The 16,349-nt window shown below is 43.1% G+C and overlaps 1 protein-coding gene across 8 annotated transcripts in view; it reads right to left on the minus strand.

Annotated features, from left to right (window-relative positions):
- Positions 1-241: 241 nt before the first annotated feature.
- usp25 (ubiquitin specific peptidase 25) overlaps positions 242-16,349 on the minus strand; it is a 35,187-nt gene continuing 19,079 nt past the window's right edge. For 2 of the 8 annotated variants that reach the window (XM_080779758.1, XM_080779757.1), the window contains exons 10-26: positions 15,605-15,756; positions 14,607-14,734; positions 14,165-14,260; positions 13,824-13,988; positions 13,376-13,599; positions 12,740-12,810; positions 12,410-12,638; positions 11,111-11,365; positions 10,356-10,495; positions 9,276-9,443; positions 8,395-8,490; positions 7,052-7,230; positions 6,358-6,436; positions 6,070-6,149; positions 5,034-5,157; positions 2,522-2,714; positions 242-1,104 (exon numbers count right to left, since the gene is read on the minus strand). In XM_080779758.1, coding sequence (XP_080635884.1) covers positions 932-1,104; positions 2,522-2,714; positions 5,034-5,157; positions 6,070-6,149; positions 6,358-6,436; positions 7,052-7,230; positions 8,395-8,490; positions 9,276-9,443; positions 10,356-10,495; positions 11,111-11,365; positions 12,410-12,638; positions 12,740-12,810; positions 13,376-13,599; positions 13,824-13,988; positions 14,165-14,260; positions 14,607-14,734; positions 15,605-15,756 — 2,552 coding nt within the window. In that variant the 3' untranslated portion in view covers positions 242-931. The remainder of the gene's footprint in view (positions 1,105-2,521; positions 2,715-5,033; positions 5,158-6,069; positions 6,150-6,357; positions 6,437-7,051; positions 7,231-8,394; positions 8,491-9,275; positions 9,444-10,355; positions 10,496-11,110; positions 11,366-12,409; positions 12,639-12,739; positions 12,811-13,375; positions 13,600-13,823; positions 13,989-14,164; positions 14,261-14,606; positions 14,735-15,604; positions 15,757-16,349) is intronic. The other 6 variants (XM_080779759.1, XM_080779763.1, XM_080779761.1 and 3 more) reach the window with 6 other exon arrangements.

Consider the following 16,349-nt stretch of genomic DNA (forward strand, 5'->3'; position numbering starts at 1 on the left):
TAGGTTTTTACACATTTGAATTTGAAATGATCTGCTACTCTATCTTGCATGTATGATTTGCACACCATCTCCAGGACAGACAAGACAACATACATTGTCTGAATGTATTGTTCTACAAGGGCCATGCCAAGATGAAATACTGTTAAGTGCAAATCTTAAAAGTGAGTGCAATGGTGCATATTTACAATTTTACATATAATTTTCCAATAATACAAAAACTAAACCGGACAGCAGACAAAACAACTGTTTAGTTGGCCTAAAAGGGCCATAAATAAAACTTTATTCTCTCAATTTATTAACAAGCCACAGCACTCAAAAAAAAAACTCTCATTCTGGTGCAGTCCACAGAGACATGAGACCCATTTGAGATACTTAAGAGTCGCTGAAATCCTCAAGACTCTCATTACCTCACTTCCTTAGAAAAACAAAACAAAACAAAACTGTGTAATACTGTACCAAACTGATGGCAGAGCAGCAAGGTGATCCTTTTCAGAAAGAGAAGGGCCGGTGCTTGAGAAAGGGCTTATGTGGGGAGTGGGGGCATAAACCAAACAGCAACAACAATAAGAAAAATTAAAAAACTTAAAAGCCTACAAAAACCCTCAACCTTGTTTTACAAAGCTGAAGCAGAATGTGCTTGGCTTCTACTGCAGGATTGCGTTTCTTTTCTTTTCTTCTTCATTACTTGTGTCCCCTCAGAAGTTCTCATCCTTCCTCTTGGTTTGCTTAAAATAAAACTGAAATAATATTTATAATGATAACCTATAGCAGCAAAAGAGAAACAGAGGAGTGACAGCTATAAGCAAATGACCCCTGGTTTATAAGGAAGGCATGGGTTAAAAGAGAGGTCCATGGGTTTTGTTGTGTGTTTGTTTTGTATTTTTTGCCCAGGGCTGGGGCTGAGATACAAGGGCTTGATGCTCCACCTAGCTCATCTTCCGTCGGAGGGCACCCTGCCGAGTGCAGCCATGATGTGACTGAAGCGTTCGCACAGCTCGAGAGTGGAGAAGGAGGGCAACTTGGGAGGGTCGTGGAAGCTTTTGATTTCGATTGAACAGTCCAATAACTTGGGGAGGAAGTCTGTTAGCTTCTCCTGGAGGTTGGCTGTCATTGAAAGGAGAGAAGATATAGTTCTCATTTTGCCCGTGTATAATCACAAACAAGCTAAATATTTTCTCTGTGACATGACTAAACGTGAACAGAAACAAAGATTACTGGTATAAAAATAAAATAATAATAATAAATTATTATAAAATGTATAATATTATTTAGTGAAAATAAATTATTAACTTCAATAGCTACATTCCTTAGGACTGGCATCCAAAACTCCAATATACAGAAATCCTATTTTAATATATCACATACCCGATCTCGGTTTGCCCTTGGTTAGGAAGGGGTGATAACGGATAGAGAGGGTAATTGCTGTGTCAGCCCTAGCTGACCAATCAGCTCTAGAGAAAGAATGAGCGCAAGCTAAAGAGCCACACTTCTCTGAACTGTGTGCAACTCACCATGTGAAACAAACAAAATTAGTGAAACATCGGGGAAGGGCGTAGTGATGCGTTCTGTAGGATTTTTGCTTATTTGGGAGCCATTGTCCTGCCTACATGTAGGCTAGTAGGATGCTAGGCTACTTGGCTGCCAGTCTGTAGTTCGTAAGTTTGCTTGTCAGTGACGCTGGTGTGTACACTGTCACTGCAGTACACCATCTTCCATCTCTCCTATCTTTGAATTGTCACAACTCTTCTACTCTATGGCTCTGGATCGACAGTGGTATTATGATTATTCGCCGTTAGAAAATGTTCAGGTGTTCTGATAGCCGCCTCCCCTCCCCTCACGTCAAAACAGTTCTTAATGTTTACATCTTACTTGACGAGAAGACATGATGTGGCCATATCCTTATGGAACCAGGGAGGGGGAAAAACACCACGAGAGTGACGAGTGATCAGTCAAACATGTGTTCTCTCCGCAGTAAATAAATAATCTGTCTGTATGCGATCTGACCATTATTATTTTGATTACACTGTCATGCTCATTTGAGGACAGGTAGAGAGCAGAGCATACATGTGTTTGGGAATGTTGCTGAAGGTTATGTTATTTTGTCAGCTGACACCCAAATCAAAGAAACCATACAGCGTGTATTTAATTATTTGATATCTCCGACAGTTAACGCACTGCGAGGCTACAATGGAAGCATAAGTTAGAGTATCAAGTTTATGTTATTTTGTCATCCGACACCCAAAGCATAGTGTTTATTTAATTATTTACAATCCATTATCTACAAATGGTATTTGTCTCCACAGTGAGGCTGGAAAATGTAGCCTAGCAGCCTACTACTATAGCCTACTAGCAGGCAGGAAAATGGCAACCAAAATAACCTGTTCTGAGCAAAAATTCTCCCTACACTCTGGCCCTATAGCAGCAAAAAAAAATATTTGGTGACAATAATGCTAATATTATTTAACTTAAAGTGTTTACTGTTTATCAAATATCGATATACAAATTCCTCACAAAAACTTACATTCCATCTCCTGGCCCAGGTAGGAGCACCAGCGGTTCCTCATGTCTTCCATTGCCAGCAGGTCCCTCTCAACATCATGGACCAGCAGCAGAGGGATGCAGGGCACCACCAGCTCATTCATGATGCCCAGCCCTGTGGTCACCTCCGGCTCCTCCCCTGATTCAAACATGGCTGCTGCTTGCTCATTAAGTTTCTGCCGGTTGAAATACACAGGCGACAAATTAAATGACTATGGCACTCCATCACTCATTTCTAATCACGTCTACAACACAGGAACTGCCTTTATGCTACACAGGGCTTATACTGTAATTAATTTCATGCCATTTAATCCTAGTACAACTATTATAATGTACTGCTTAACTCACAATGTTGGCCATAAACTGCTACATATACAGTAATTACTCTTTCCCTTGAGTGACATTTGAACGACATGAGTGAATGTTGTCCTGACTACTTAAATGTACAAATATATGAGTCTGTTGTTACATTCTTGTCAAATAAACTGATTTTGATTCATTACACAAGAAACCTAAATACTGTAACATAGTAAACACAATACCCTGTAGAGGCAGGACTGGCAGGTATTGATGGCATTAATCAGGGTAGATTGCTTAATGTGTGATTCCTCTCTATGAAAAGAGAAGGGAACCCGCACACTCATATGCTCCAAAAGATACATTTATTGACGACGTTTCAAGCCAAGGCTCTTCATCTGGTCAAACTCAAGATGTCACTGACATGCGTTACTTTTTGAACCCAGCACCTCCACGAAGTGATGTGCGTATTTTACTATAGTTTCTGTATGATTCCTCTCAATGCCTTATGTCCAACTTATATGTTTATTATCAAGTACCAATTTGTGACTCCTCCATGTCTTATGACCAAGTCATGCCTTTATATATATATATATATATATATATATATATATATATATATATATATATATATATAAAAAAAAACATGTACTACAGAACCAAGTATACACTGACATACTTGGACTGATGCACATTGCACACTAGACAGACAATTACACCCAGCTCTTGGCTGAAGCCACCTTTTGCTGTCACAGCCAAACTCTCTGACCTCGTCGTAGAAAACACCTCTTTGAGCCCCTTCCAAAGAATTACAGACTAAAAGCTGTTTCAGACAAGGAGCGAGTGACACGGGCGTTCTCGCTTGGATCAGAGGACCACAATCCAGCTCTTGCCACCCACCTGCATGAAACGAGTTTAATGTTTGTTTTGTCTGTGTTTGTTACTGCGCAAATCTTCCGGGTGTGATTTTTCAAATATAGAATGAGATCATATCGACATCGGTAATATCGGTTATCGGCCATAACATCAATTAACTAGAAAAGTCTCAATTTTGAAAAAAGTGTGGTTGCCGCAGTCGCTTACATAGAAATTTGAAAATTTCTATAACGCTTGAATAGTTTGGTCTTTTGCCCCTGCAAGGGATTATAAACGATTGTAAAACATAGATTGGTTACGTAACCAACAACAGCCAATTAGTTACTACAAACATTATGCAAAGCTCGGCCAATCACAGCAGAAGTTAGGTAGGTTACTCCGGAAGAACAATAAAAAAGTGTGACAATAAGTATAGTCTGGTTGACCACACTAATTATATCGGATATCGACCAAAATGTCTCATCGGCACATCCCTAATATATATAAGCCCCAAGCTGAATTAAAACAGTTGCACTGTGTTTAGAAAAGCCGATTTGCTCGTCCACATATGACGTAAATTCTCCATTCATTGTCAATGGCATTTAATGTTTGTGTTAGGACCTGGGCCTCCTGCTTCCTATTCCCACTCCCAATGATGACATTATGAGAACAATGCTGGTGTAAGGTTACCCAATGCAGCTACAGACCATTTTCAGGCTGATCAGTGATCACACAGAAATACCCTTAATACCGTTAATGACCGTTAATACATAAGAACAGCCCGGAGCAGGACAGCAATGAAAATGAGGCTTTGTTTAGAAGACATTATGAGAATGTGGGGGGGAGGAGGGAAAGAAAAAAAGTTCAGTTGAATCGTTTGTAAACCGTCGGGAAGCCAATATAATTATCTCTTCAAAAGCACAGAGCTCTAGTCATGAGGGAGAAAGGTTTTTGGTGCTCGGACTCATTGGCTCAGTTGCTTGGCATAGCTGAGGAAGTCTCACAGAGGGGAGAGAGGGGGAGTTTGACATCAAAAGGCATTCAGGGTCACATGAAGAACTGTTGAACAAAGCGGTTTCTCCTTTCAATGAGTCCGGAAAGTGCTGCAATCAGTTACCGGTATTTTAATTGTAGACGATGCAATCTGTTTACAAATGTAATTGAAATTGAATTCTTCTTCAGTTCACTAGCTCATTTAAGCTTGTGTGTTCCGTACTCAGCTAGAGATTGTTACAGATATGAGGAAGACGGTAGTATTGGTAATGATTAATGAACTAAAGCATTAATTTAACTAAATTATGTGTGTGTAACAGAGCAGTGATGTAGACTATTTTCAGACTCACCAACAAACACTGTCGACGGTAATAACCAAGGAGTCCCTCGTCATGACCTCTGTAGGAGCCCTTGGCCAGCAGATCCCTGTTGTACTGGTAAGAGTAGATCAGGTACATCAGGGCCTCCACATAACTGGACAGGATGATAAACAGGGTAGAATACTCAAACATTGGTGTGGTACTGGATTCATTGGCTAAAATGAAGATTACAGTAAAACTATTTAAGATTAGGCTGTAACCTTTTGAATACCGTAATTTCCGGACTATAAGCCGCACCTTTTTACCCATGATTTGAACCCTGCGGCTTATACAACGGTGCGGCTTATCTAACGCAGAGCCATCTAAGGCTCTGAGCTAACAAAACGGCCACTAGGGGGCCACCTGCGGCTTGTAGTCCGGTGTGGCTTGTATACGTACATATTTGGGATTTTCCCTAAATTTGGCTGGTGCGGCTTATATTCAGGTGCGCCTTATAGTCCGGAAATTACGGTAAATACTACAGGCTATTTAAGCAAATCAAAACCACAGATAGGTTTGGATGATGCAAACTTGTATTAACACAATCCCCTCCAGGATTAATTAAAGAATGATTACTATATGCCAGGATATCGCCCCGTTCAACCCTAATTTTGAAGATCCAAAACGCAGCGACCGGATGTTAACTGTCAACTTAATGGTGTGTTTGTTGTCGGAGCGGTTGTTGATGTTTCACTAGCTGATGAGAAGTACAGGCCAGCCGGTGCCATTACTGCGACCGCTAGACTCCGTACAATAAGCGTTGTTTTGACCAGAAATGCCGCCTGGGATGGAGATTTGGAGTCTAAAGGGACTGAAAGCGTGCGTGTGCACGAGCAATGAAGATGGCGCAGTCCAGTCTTATACTAATGTGAGTAGCCTTTCCACTAGATCGGATCAAACACATTTAAACAACTGAATTAACGTAGCCTACGTATTTTGGCAGTGTCGCTTCCCGACAATGAACGTAGGCTACATTGTTTTGGCGGGGATTGTGGAATTCTGAAGGAGTAACAAGGTGTCACCATACTTAGTTTTCTGGAACAGCTCCAAGCCAATCACCATATGGATAGTTGTCTCGCGGAAATTCCTGTATTCCTGATGCCACATCTGATAAAAGAACCAAACAGAAGCTATTGAAAGCCAGCTCTACGAGTGGCTAGAAAAGAATGTGAAAAGGCAGTTATCTATGATCAGGTTATTTCATGGCAACTGCAAAGATTGGAAAAAAAAGACAGGATAGCATGTAAATAACATCTCTTTGAGGGTGTGTGTACGAGTGAAGATTATTGTGCTTTATAGATTGCAACGTCCTGACCTCATATTCATCCATGTTGATCTCCTCTGGCTTAATGAGGTCCAGTTTGGCACGTGCCACATTCATAATGCTCTTACACCTGGTGAGGAAGGAGAGAAGTGTCAGTGTTGAGATGGTGAGTCATTGTGAAATGCTCCGGGAGGGTGAAATGCTCCAGCCTGCACCTAGGCCTCAACGTAGCCTAATGAATCACTCTTTAGTGCTGAGCGGAGGAGTGAAATGCTCCTCCTGAGGTTCCTATTGAGGCCACGAGCACACATAAATCTAATTACCCTGGCTCAAAATAGAGAGGGGAGAAATCAATTTTTGACTCATGAATATGGATTGAGGCCAACAAGCCCAGTTGAAAAGTTTTTAGATGTCATCAAGAGGAGCATTTACAGTAAATGAATATGGGGAACCTAGATAAACCTAAACCTAGATAATTATATGTATCAGCTGACATTACCAAGAGAGTACCTTTATTATTATTATGCTTTTGTGCAGAGCGGGAGACAACACTATTTATTTGTTTTGCTGCAAAAAATAGACTGGCCTGATGAGACCCTATCAAGCTGCAGGGAGCTGCCTGCCAGTGAGCCAACAAGGAGAGTGGCATCTAGTCATGGGCTCTGCTACCCTCTGCTGGCGATGCTTCGACACAGTCACAACACAACACGTGATGCGGCAGATCAACTCAAGTGATGCACCCTACCTCTCATCAAAGGCCAGGTTCCTGTCCGCAAACTGCATGAGCAAAGTCCTCTCCAGGATGTTTTTAGGGGCCTGGTTTTGGATGAAGTAGACGATGACGTGCTGCAGTCGGTAGTCGTTCTCTGGAGGTGTGTCCTCCTGGGCAAACCTCAGGAGACGGGTGTACTCCACCTTAATGGCCTGGCCACACAAGGAAAGAAAGAGGCTGAGGATCACTGAGGATTGAGACAGTATGGATGTTTACTGTATATGATCAGTGGCATGACATTCTATAGGTCGGTTACTTTTAAGGCTATGTGTCCACCAAAGCTTTATTCCCTGGCCTGAGCGCAGTATTATGTTTTCAATTGTTTTGTTAGGAATGTTCACGCGTGGCATCTGAATGTGCGAGTGTGTGCGGCCACCGTTGTCTTTTCAAGACTTCACATTTAGATTGTTCTACCGTGGACTGGCACCACTACTGGTGTGCGTGTAGCATCCTCCTGCACAATCTTTATCTGCTTGCCAAGGTTTACAATATTTTCAACTCTGGGGTTTGGAAGCGTTTTAGGTGGGAATAAATGCTTTGGTGGACACAGCCTAAGTCTGCATACTTCCGGGTTTCCTTTACTCACTGTTCATGGTATGTAAGCAAAACAGTCAGCTGGAAGGTTGTTTTAGTCAAATTTAGTGTTTTTTATTTTTGTTTGTTTATGTATTTTTCTTTTTTCTCCCCAATTCCGAACAAACACTGAACTACAACTCAGCCCCTGTTGCTGCTAACATGTTGGTCTGGGGAGGGTGTATCAACAGAGTTTCAACAGAGTGAGTACTCCCAGTTCCACATGCTGCTGAACACCCATCTCAACCAACCTGTAGGAATCGCTATTTTAGTGCCAGTAACAACAAACTATTTACTTCAATTTATCAAGTATTTTCTTAGTTTTGGATTCTTCATTCACCGTGAAGGAATGTTATACAAACAAACATTCTTCTTCTATTCAAGTGCAAATGTAGTCACGCAGATCATTTCAATTTTCATTTCTTTCATTGTTTATGTTCATTAAAAGATCCCCATTAGAGACACTTTTTTTTAAAGCTGCTGAGGGCATCAGCCACAATCTTTGGCCAATCACATAGATCTAACGGGAAACAAAATGTCATCACAATCCCCCCATCCCTTTAAAGAAAAATGAATACTTTGCTTTCCTTGCGATTACTAGAAAATGGGGCACGCTGACAGTTTTACAGTTCTACTCTTCACTGACAGAAGTAGAGAAAGGAGAAGGCGGCAGACAAATGAAGGGTGACACATCAAAGAAGGTGAGGATGGACAGATGAAGAAGAAAGAGACATGGGATGTACCTTAAAGAAGGCTGCCTCTGGCCCACTCTTTTCAAACACACTGCTGGATTTGCCAATGGCCATAATAATACCCTGCATGATTGGGGTCATCATCGCCTGCCCAGAAGGTGGAACCACGTTAAACATGACAAGACATCCTCGAGATGCACCGAGCAAGGCCAAAACACTATGTTATCTCTCATGAAGCACTACAGCAGAGAACACCATTCGTCATTCCGCAGTCCATGCATTGGTTAGGGTCACAAATCTATGTGAATCAGCCAGTGTAAAGGCACAATCTTTAAAATAAAATACCAACCTCCAAAAGCCAAGACAACAATTTGTAGTGCGCATTATGACAAACAAAAGCCAATCCAATCCACACTGTAAACACGGATTCAAAACTAACGTCACACCAGTCCAAATGACCCATCTTCATAAAATCAAGAGCACAGTGCAATGCCAGATACATCAGAATTTGAATGAACATCAGTTACCATTTCACATTCTTCACGTCACTAGCATGTTAACCGTGTTCATTTTGATGGCGGTTGAGCTGTAGGTCACTCCTCTGAAGTGTGTAAATGAAAACATAGAAGGATGCTTCTGTAGCAAGATGCCGGGCTGGGACTGGCATTTCCCAGGGGAGTTTTCAAGTCAAACAAGCCCTTCCCATTCCAGACTGGTCTAGAAATACTGGCCTTTAACCTGGGGTGACGCACGGCTCAGACTAACCCTGACCTAAATCGGCAAAACGTGGTGGGCTTTTCTCAGGCATGAAAAAATTAAATAAAAGTCATTCCAACAGCCATAAGAAAGGAGCACTGGTGTTCTTACACCACATCCAACAGGCACAGACTTAGCGCTACGAAGGAGCAAGGATCTGGCGGAGCGAGTGCTACCTCATCATCGTACCCCCCTTCCTCTGACTCAATGACAAAGGTTCCCACATGAGGAATAGCCACCTCTACGGTGCGCTGGGCGGGGGACTCATCCTCCACTGTGGGGGCAGGAGGAGGGGTGGAAGAGGCCTGAAACTCAGGCTGGGGGGGAGAGGGGCAGGGAAGAGACTGTGAAAAGAACGGAAGGGACAGATAGAAAAGCGGTGGAACATTCACAGTTGGGTACATGAGTAGTCATATTACAGTCATTTTGAACCAATTAAACCCTATACTTCATTGACTGAGGTCCCCCCATGCGTGATTGCGTGTACACTTGGTCCCTTACTTTTTCCCTCTACACCAAATCTTTGTAAAAGAAAATATATAGCCAATTTACACGCTCACAATGCAACACGTGTGCGGTTGTAGATCTGCTCTTTTTTAAGAATGTTCACCTACAGTATTTATTCCCACAATCGGGACGCTAGGGTTAATGCAGCACATTGTGATAATTTATTGCCCATCAGATGGTCTTCCCTTTAAACATGTATCATTGGTTGACGTTTCCTCAACTGAGTTGCATGCAGTAAGAGACTAATTCCATTGACTGGTTATAACTCATTCCGAGTGAGCAGGCAAGAGTGTTGCTATTTTAGCAAGCCAACATGAGTTGTGTCCCTAAACTTTGAATATATACCCTTTTGACTAGTAGAATTCTTTAGCCCTATGACATAAATTATTTCAATTAGTCATGGATAGATTAGAACATGCAGTTGAGAAGGAAGGAGAATGCTTCAGTGACTACAAAACGATTAACAAAGATGTCAGAAGGTTTTGTTATAGTAATGCAAGTAAGGCAGGAACGTTTTTGCTTCCACAAGATTTAAGGTCACACACCCTCACAATAAAGAATTTGGGGGAAAAAAGGGATGAGACAAAGATAAACACATTGGGCACTAATGTCAACAGACTGACAAGGACAGTCTGAGGAGTGATGCATGATGAATGCAAGTGTGTGTGTGTGTGTGTGTGTAAGTGTGTGTAAGTGTGTGTGTGTGTGTGTGTGTGTGTGTGTGTGTGTGTGTGTGTGTGTGTGTTTACAGCATTCAGCAGTGCCTCAGGGCTCCTCTCCTCTAACTCAGAAGCAGCCATGGAGACAGCCCTCTCCACGTCCTCCTGCAGCTGTTTGGAGTCACTGGTAGGACATGGCTGCTCCATGTACTCAGGGTCCTGATGGGGAACTGGACAGCACAGGGAGAAAAAGGATGTCTAATACAACCAGAATCTTAACCACTTAACGCATTATAAAGTCCCGAGGCCAATTCGACAAATGCCTTCTAATTCAGTAGTTCTCACTTCTCACACTTTCAAGATTTTTCAAAGATAGCAGATGTACAAGTACGCAGCGCGGCATGAAGTGACGCGCTGTGAGCTTGTATAGAGGGTATCCGCGGGACATCATCATCATACCCAGAAGTTATGCGGGACCGCCTACCTGAGTGTCAAAAAACGACTTTCTGGCCTTGACAGCCCATAGATCCAAACAGACAAGTCCCATCTGATTGTATTAGATGACGTTAAACTCACTTTGACACTCGATTTATGCCCCCGATTTATACCTTCTATATCTGCTATTTTTGAGAGCTATTGCAAAAAAGAAAGACACGGATGCTGGTTTTAATGGGTTAAACCCTATATAATTCATTAGCTGGATTCCCCTGTGGGGTCCATAGTAGGCCCACTCCTTTTTCTCCTCTACACCACACATCTTCATAGGGAAATGCACCTACCAACCATTGATTGCTAATTATGCATTCTGCTGGGCTTTCCCTGGCCTTCAATATTGTGACCCTAACCTGAGTTGTCTGGAGGACTAGACTCGATGCTCATGGGCTGTGGGGAGGCGGAGGTGGTGCAGGCACTGGATGCGGCCAAGGCAGCTGCAGTGGCCAGGGCCAGCTTCTCCTGTTGGGCCTTGCGGGCCTGCAGGATGTCCCACTCCTGCATCTCCTTGTCAAAGAGGTGGTTATCCTCCTTCACGTACTGCTTCAGGTCAGGGGGAAGCTTATCCAAGCCACTCAACATCTGACCTGTCTCTTTATCAAACTCCTCTGCAAAGACACATTGGACACAGATGGAACAGATGGTCAAACAAAGGCTTATTTGTGGCCACTCACTGCTAAGTGCTAAGTAACATTTTGTATAATATTGTTCAATAAAGCGAAAAACTAAAGACTGCTCTTGAGGTGGAAAATCTTAAAATAATACTGTATTTTGATTCATTAACTCATTTACTGCCAATACCCCTATCTGGTGTCTGAATTGTCTACTCCAGGGCCGCCAGCCAGTCATTTAATACGGCGAGACCTTTCGTTTGAATTAAAAGCCGTTTCACTGGGAAAACGAGAGTCAGGAAGTACATTTTGAGCCAAAAAGAAGAATCTGAGATATTACGATTCTAAAAACTGCGTTCCCATAGACGGCATAAGCCTGCGCAAATTTCATTTCTGATTTGTTTTCGTCGCACCGCAACCGGAGTGTTATGAGCGCGTACAGAACACAGTTGTGACCCGTGATCAATTTATATTAAAATAGGCGTCGGAAGGCGAACTCGGTGGGGAGGGCGTTTGGACCAGGAGCCGTCAAAAGGCCATATCGGAACATTCAGAGGTAAATGAGTTAAAACAAGAAATTATGACATGGCCTGGGCCATGGCTCAGTGGTCCAGGCACCGTGGCTGGTAATCCAGTCTGGCAGTGTGCCGTGGGTTCGACGATCCCGACGGCCTTTACTGCATGTCTTCCCCCCATTTCCTGTCAGCCTACTGTCTGTCCCTCCATAAAAAAAGAAGAAATAAATAAAGGCGAAAGCCAAAAAATAGATTAAAAAAAAGAAAAACATTATGACAGTCATATTTGCCAGGTGAAAGACTTTGGCTTTGCTGCTGTCCATGCAGTTAGCTCATAACATTAGCAGCAAGCTACTTGTCGCTCGCATGGTATCTTCAGCGGATTCCGTCGTTCTTTCGGGTCCTTGGAAAGGGTAGTACGCGATTGGCTGGCTCCCATTGGCTTAGGCTGCTCCCATTGGCTTAGGCGTGTGTGTGTGTGTGTGTGTGTGTGTGTGTGTGTGTGTGTGTGTGTGTGCGTGTGTACCTTCTATGAGAAAAGGCTTCTTGTCATTGATGTACATGAGACAGTAGGCACTGGCATTCCGATAACCACCGAACGAGTCCCGGACCAGCTCCTCCCAGGATGACTTGGTAACAGAGATGTCGTTGTACTTCATCCAGCGCCGCTGGTGTGGGTCGTAAATGTAAGCCCAGTAGTGGCCCGCATTGGCCTGGCCCTCGTGGACCAGGACTGCGTGCAACCGGTATGGAACCTGCATGGAACCACAGCCATGAGAAAGAGCTTGACATGTTTAGTTTAGTTCATAATGCAACCACTTACTTTACAGTTTACATGGAAAACGCACACACACACCTGCATCATGGACTTGTCAGAGTACATCATTTCAATCGTTCTGTGGATTCTGGATATGCTGCCCTGCAGATCTGTAATGATAAAAACAGTAATATAAATCATGTGGTCTTATAAACCATATGTAAAGACAGGGCAACAGGCAATTATAAACATTTTTAATAATGTGGTAAAACAGTACCCATGTTATAATCTGGCATTCTCATCAATACAAAATGTTAGATACATTTTAGAAATTGCTGTTTGAACAGAAAAACAATCTGCCCTCCCTTATCTAAAAGACCATCCCAGTGATCTGGTATGTTTAGACCATTGACTATGACTCAGTGTATGTGACATTATCGCTGACCATTCTCCAAAGCACACTATTGATCTGTTTGATTTTTGAGGAAGGCATTGGATGAAAATCAATTTATGTTATCGTTCATTGTAATGCATTCCAGTGAAAATTATTTCTAGCTGGAAAGACATTTATGAACTAAATGCAACATCCATGACATGCAGTTCAGTAATTTAATGAATTTGGTGAAAATGTAAATGAAGCTGTGAATAGACACTGGCATGCACCGAGTAGTACAGTCATTTAGGTTAACACCAGCAGTGATAAACTTTTATTTAAAGGGACAAGGAAGGTCGTACCACGGGTGTCATTCTCCACTTCACTCCTCCAGCGGTGTAGACAGCCCTCCAGCACCTTCAGCTCATCTTCGGTGATGTTACGTGGGGCAGGGTGCATGGGCAGATCTGGGGGAAGCCGGGACTGCGTGAACGGCTTGTGAATGGGCACTCTCAATTGGCCCGTCGCCATGCCCTGAGCCCCGGCTGAACCCTCTGGAGGAACTGTAGAGCCCTGCTCTGCTGTGCTGTGGGAACCAGAGGTGGTGTAGAACTTTAAATTAAAACACAATCATGTACACACACACATCACACACTGGCACTCTTAATGATAACTTGGCAGCTTTTAAATAGTACAGTTCTGACTAACTTATACTTCCTTCTGCTTTCTTCCACTTACTGCACTTCTGAAACAAGGAGAGAAGAAAGGAGCAGCAGTGGAAGGAGGTAATGTACATTTTTTGCAACTTGCCTTGGTGGGGGAAGCTGCTGCCCTGTTGTGCCACCGGGAGGCGCTGATATGTCTATGTCCTCCACAGGGGAGGTGCACACAGGCTTACTGGAGGCAAACTCCATGGCATATTGGAGGACATCTGCCAGAGGAAACCTCTTGGGGCCTGAGCCATAGCTTAGATATCTGAGAGAGAATAGTAGAAAAGGAGAGGTTGAGATAAAATAGAGATTAGAGACAGAGAATAAGTCTGGGGAAAAAAGTGAGCAAGCAACAGTAGGGCACACCTACAGAATGAGAAATCAGTCCCATGACTACATGTGAAGTTTTGTTGACTTTGACTAAGTACACAGGTGTTGTACCTTTCCAGTCGCTGTTGGAGCAGAGTCAAATGCTCTTTTAGCCTCCTGATCTCCTCTCTCTTGATCCTGGTGGTCTCCCTGTTCCTGTCCATGTACCTGACCACACACACCAGGGGAGCATTTTATTTATTATAGATAGACTAGAGTCATTAGACCATAGACTGCAGAAAAAGGTGGCCTACTCGTTCGCGAGTAGGCCAGGGCATCAGTCTAGTAAATATAATTTAAACACCACTCATATAAATAAGATTAATCTAAAACTTATAACAGGTCACAACGTAACGCTTTGCGAGCTTCTAGATCAGCTATCGTCTTCTTCTTTTCACTTTTTTATTATACATTTTCACCTATAATGACATGCCTAACATTAGAGACGCCAAGGCAACAACGTAATGTTGGCTTATTATATTCTGATGAGTGATGCCAACACGGTCTCCTTCACCTGTCCATATACAGCATGGAGGGGAACTCAAGCTTGTTGTGGATCTTCTCCGGCCTCCCCAGTGTCTGGTTGAATTCAAATCTGGACAGTTCAAAGGTCAAAACGGGAGGGAGTTCACTGAACCAGTGCTGAAAGAAAGAACATTTAATGATGGTATTATGACTGAGATAAATACACATAAACAGCCACACATTATAGTAGGGGTTAAAGCAAAAAAATCCCAAGACAGGGATAAAAGTCAGTGTAAGAGAAAAACAAGGAAAAAGTGCCCCTCTAATCACAAAGACATGATACACGGCCCGGTCACATCAAACATTACCACTCAACGTAACGGAGGCTGTACAAGATCTCCACAAAGGTCTACTTATTTCCTCATGCAGATAGGCTACTTTCCCCATTTGATAAATTTGATTTGTCATAATGTTGGTTTCATAATCAAGAAAATAGTGGGGGTGGGGGGGGCTGTCCGTCCTCTAGTTTATATATAAATCTATGACACTACCCCTTGCCAGATTTTCTTTCTTTCATCTGTTTTCTTTCCATTACTTGTTCTTTCTCTTGTCCTTTCTCCATTTCTACTAACCTGTAAATTGTAATTGGGTCCTGGCCAGAGGCCATGTCTGTGTACAAACCTGGTAATTAGCTGTTCTCTGCTCCTGGGAGACGGCCTAATCTGGGCTGAAGCTAAACAGAGGTCAATGCTAGACTGGCAAGGGGTCACAAACCAGGTCAACTCTTATGGAGAGAGGGTTATAGACGATTCCCAAACTGTTCAACCTCAGTCTCTTCAGTGGGCAAATTTAAATGTTGTCATTTGCAATTCATTCCTCTATGTAACAAAATCACATTAAACTCACTGAATGTCAGGTATTTTGTCTTTGTTCTCCAATGTGTGCTATGATGGCGCCTGATCCCATCAACCCACAGTACCTCTTTGCCAATGTTTAATTTTCTGGGGTCTTGAAGTTCACAGAGCATAACGCATCCTTGGTACTGACCTCCTGTCCAGACTTGGCAGAGTTCTCCGCTGAGTGTAAGGACTCGATCTCGCCCTCAATCATGGCCGCCTCGAGACACTCGTGGAGGTCCTTAAACCCGTTCACCTGCAGCGGGTACTGTCCGAACATCTCTGTGTTCTCAAACTTCTTACCTGGAGAATATCACACAGAAGAGCTTGTACACACATGCACAGTATAAAAGAACACGTACAAATGCACACAAGCAACAAACTAAATGTTTTTGTTTTGGTAATGGCATCATATTTTTCTTGCTTACACCTTTTTATTTTGTTTCATGATTAGATACAGTATGGTCTCATGATTAGATACAGTATGATGTTTAAAATCATTAGTTAGGGGGGCACGGTGGCACAGTCGGTAGTGCTGTCGCCTCAAAGCTAGAAGATCCTGGGTTTGATTCCTGTTGGGGACGCTGTGGGTGCTGGCGCTGTGTTCTCTCCTCCACATCATTAGTGCCAATACCCGAGGTGGGGTTGGCGAAAGTGCCTTTCTGTGTGGAGTTTGCATGTTCTCCCCGTGTCCCCTAGGGTAGGTACCCTCACAAAAAACATGCAGTAATCCTAAACTACCTTCCCCTGGCCAGCCGGGGCATCTAATGGGAAGGAGGGGAAAGGAAATGGTCGGAATAACGTGTTCCTTCCCCTGTCAGGTGAAAAGAAGCAGCTTGGACTCCTCATGCATAGAAGGAAGCATGAGTCCAGTCCGCTGCCCCCCCCCACCCCCG

The sequence above is a fragment of the Protomyctophum bolini genome (genome assembly GCF_963924005.1).
Source record: "Protomyctophum bolini genome assembly, chromosome: 13".
NCBI classification, from domain to species: domain Eukaryota; kingdom Metazoa; phylum Chordata; class Actinopteri; order Myctophiformes; family Myctophidae; genus Protomyctophum; species Protomyctophum bolini.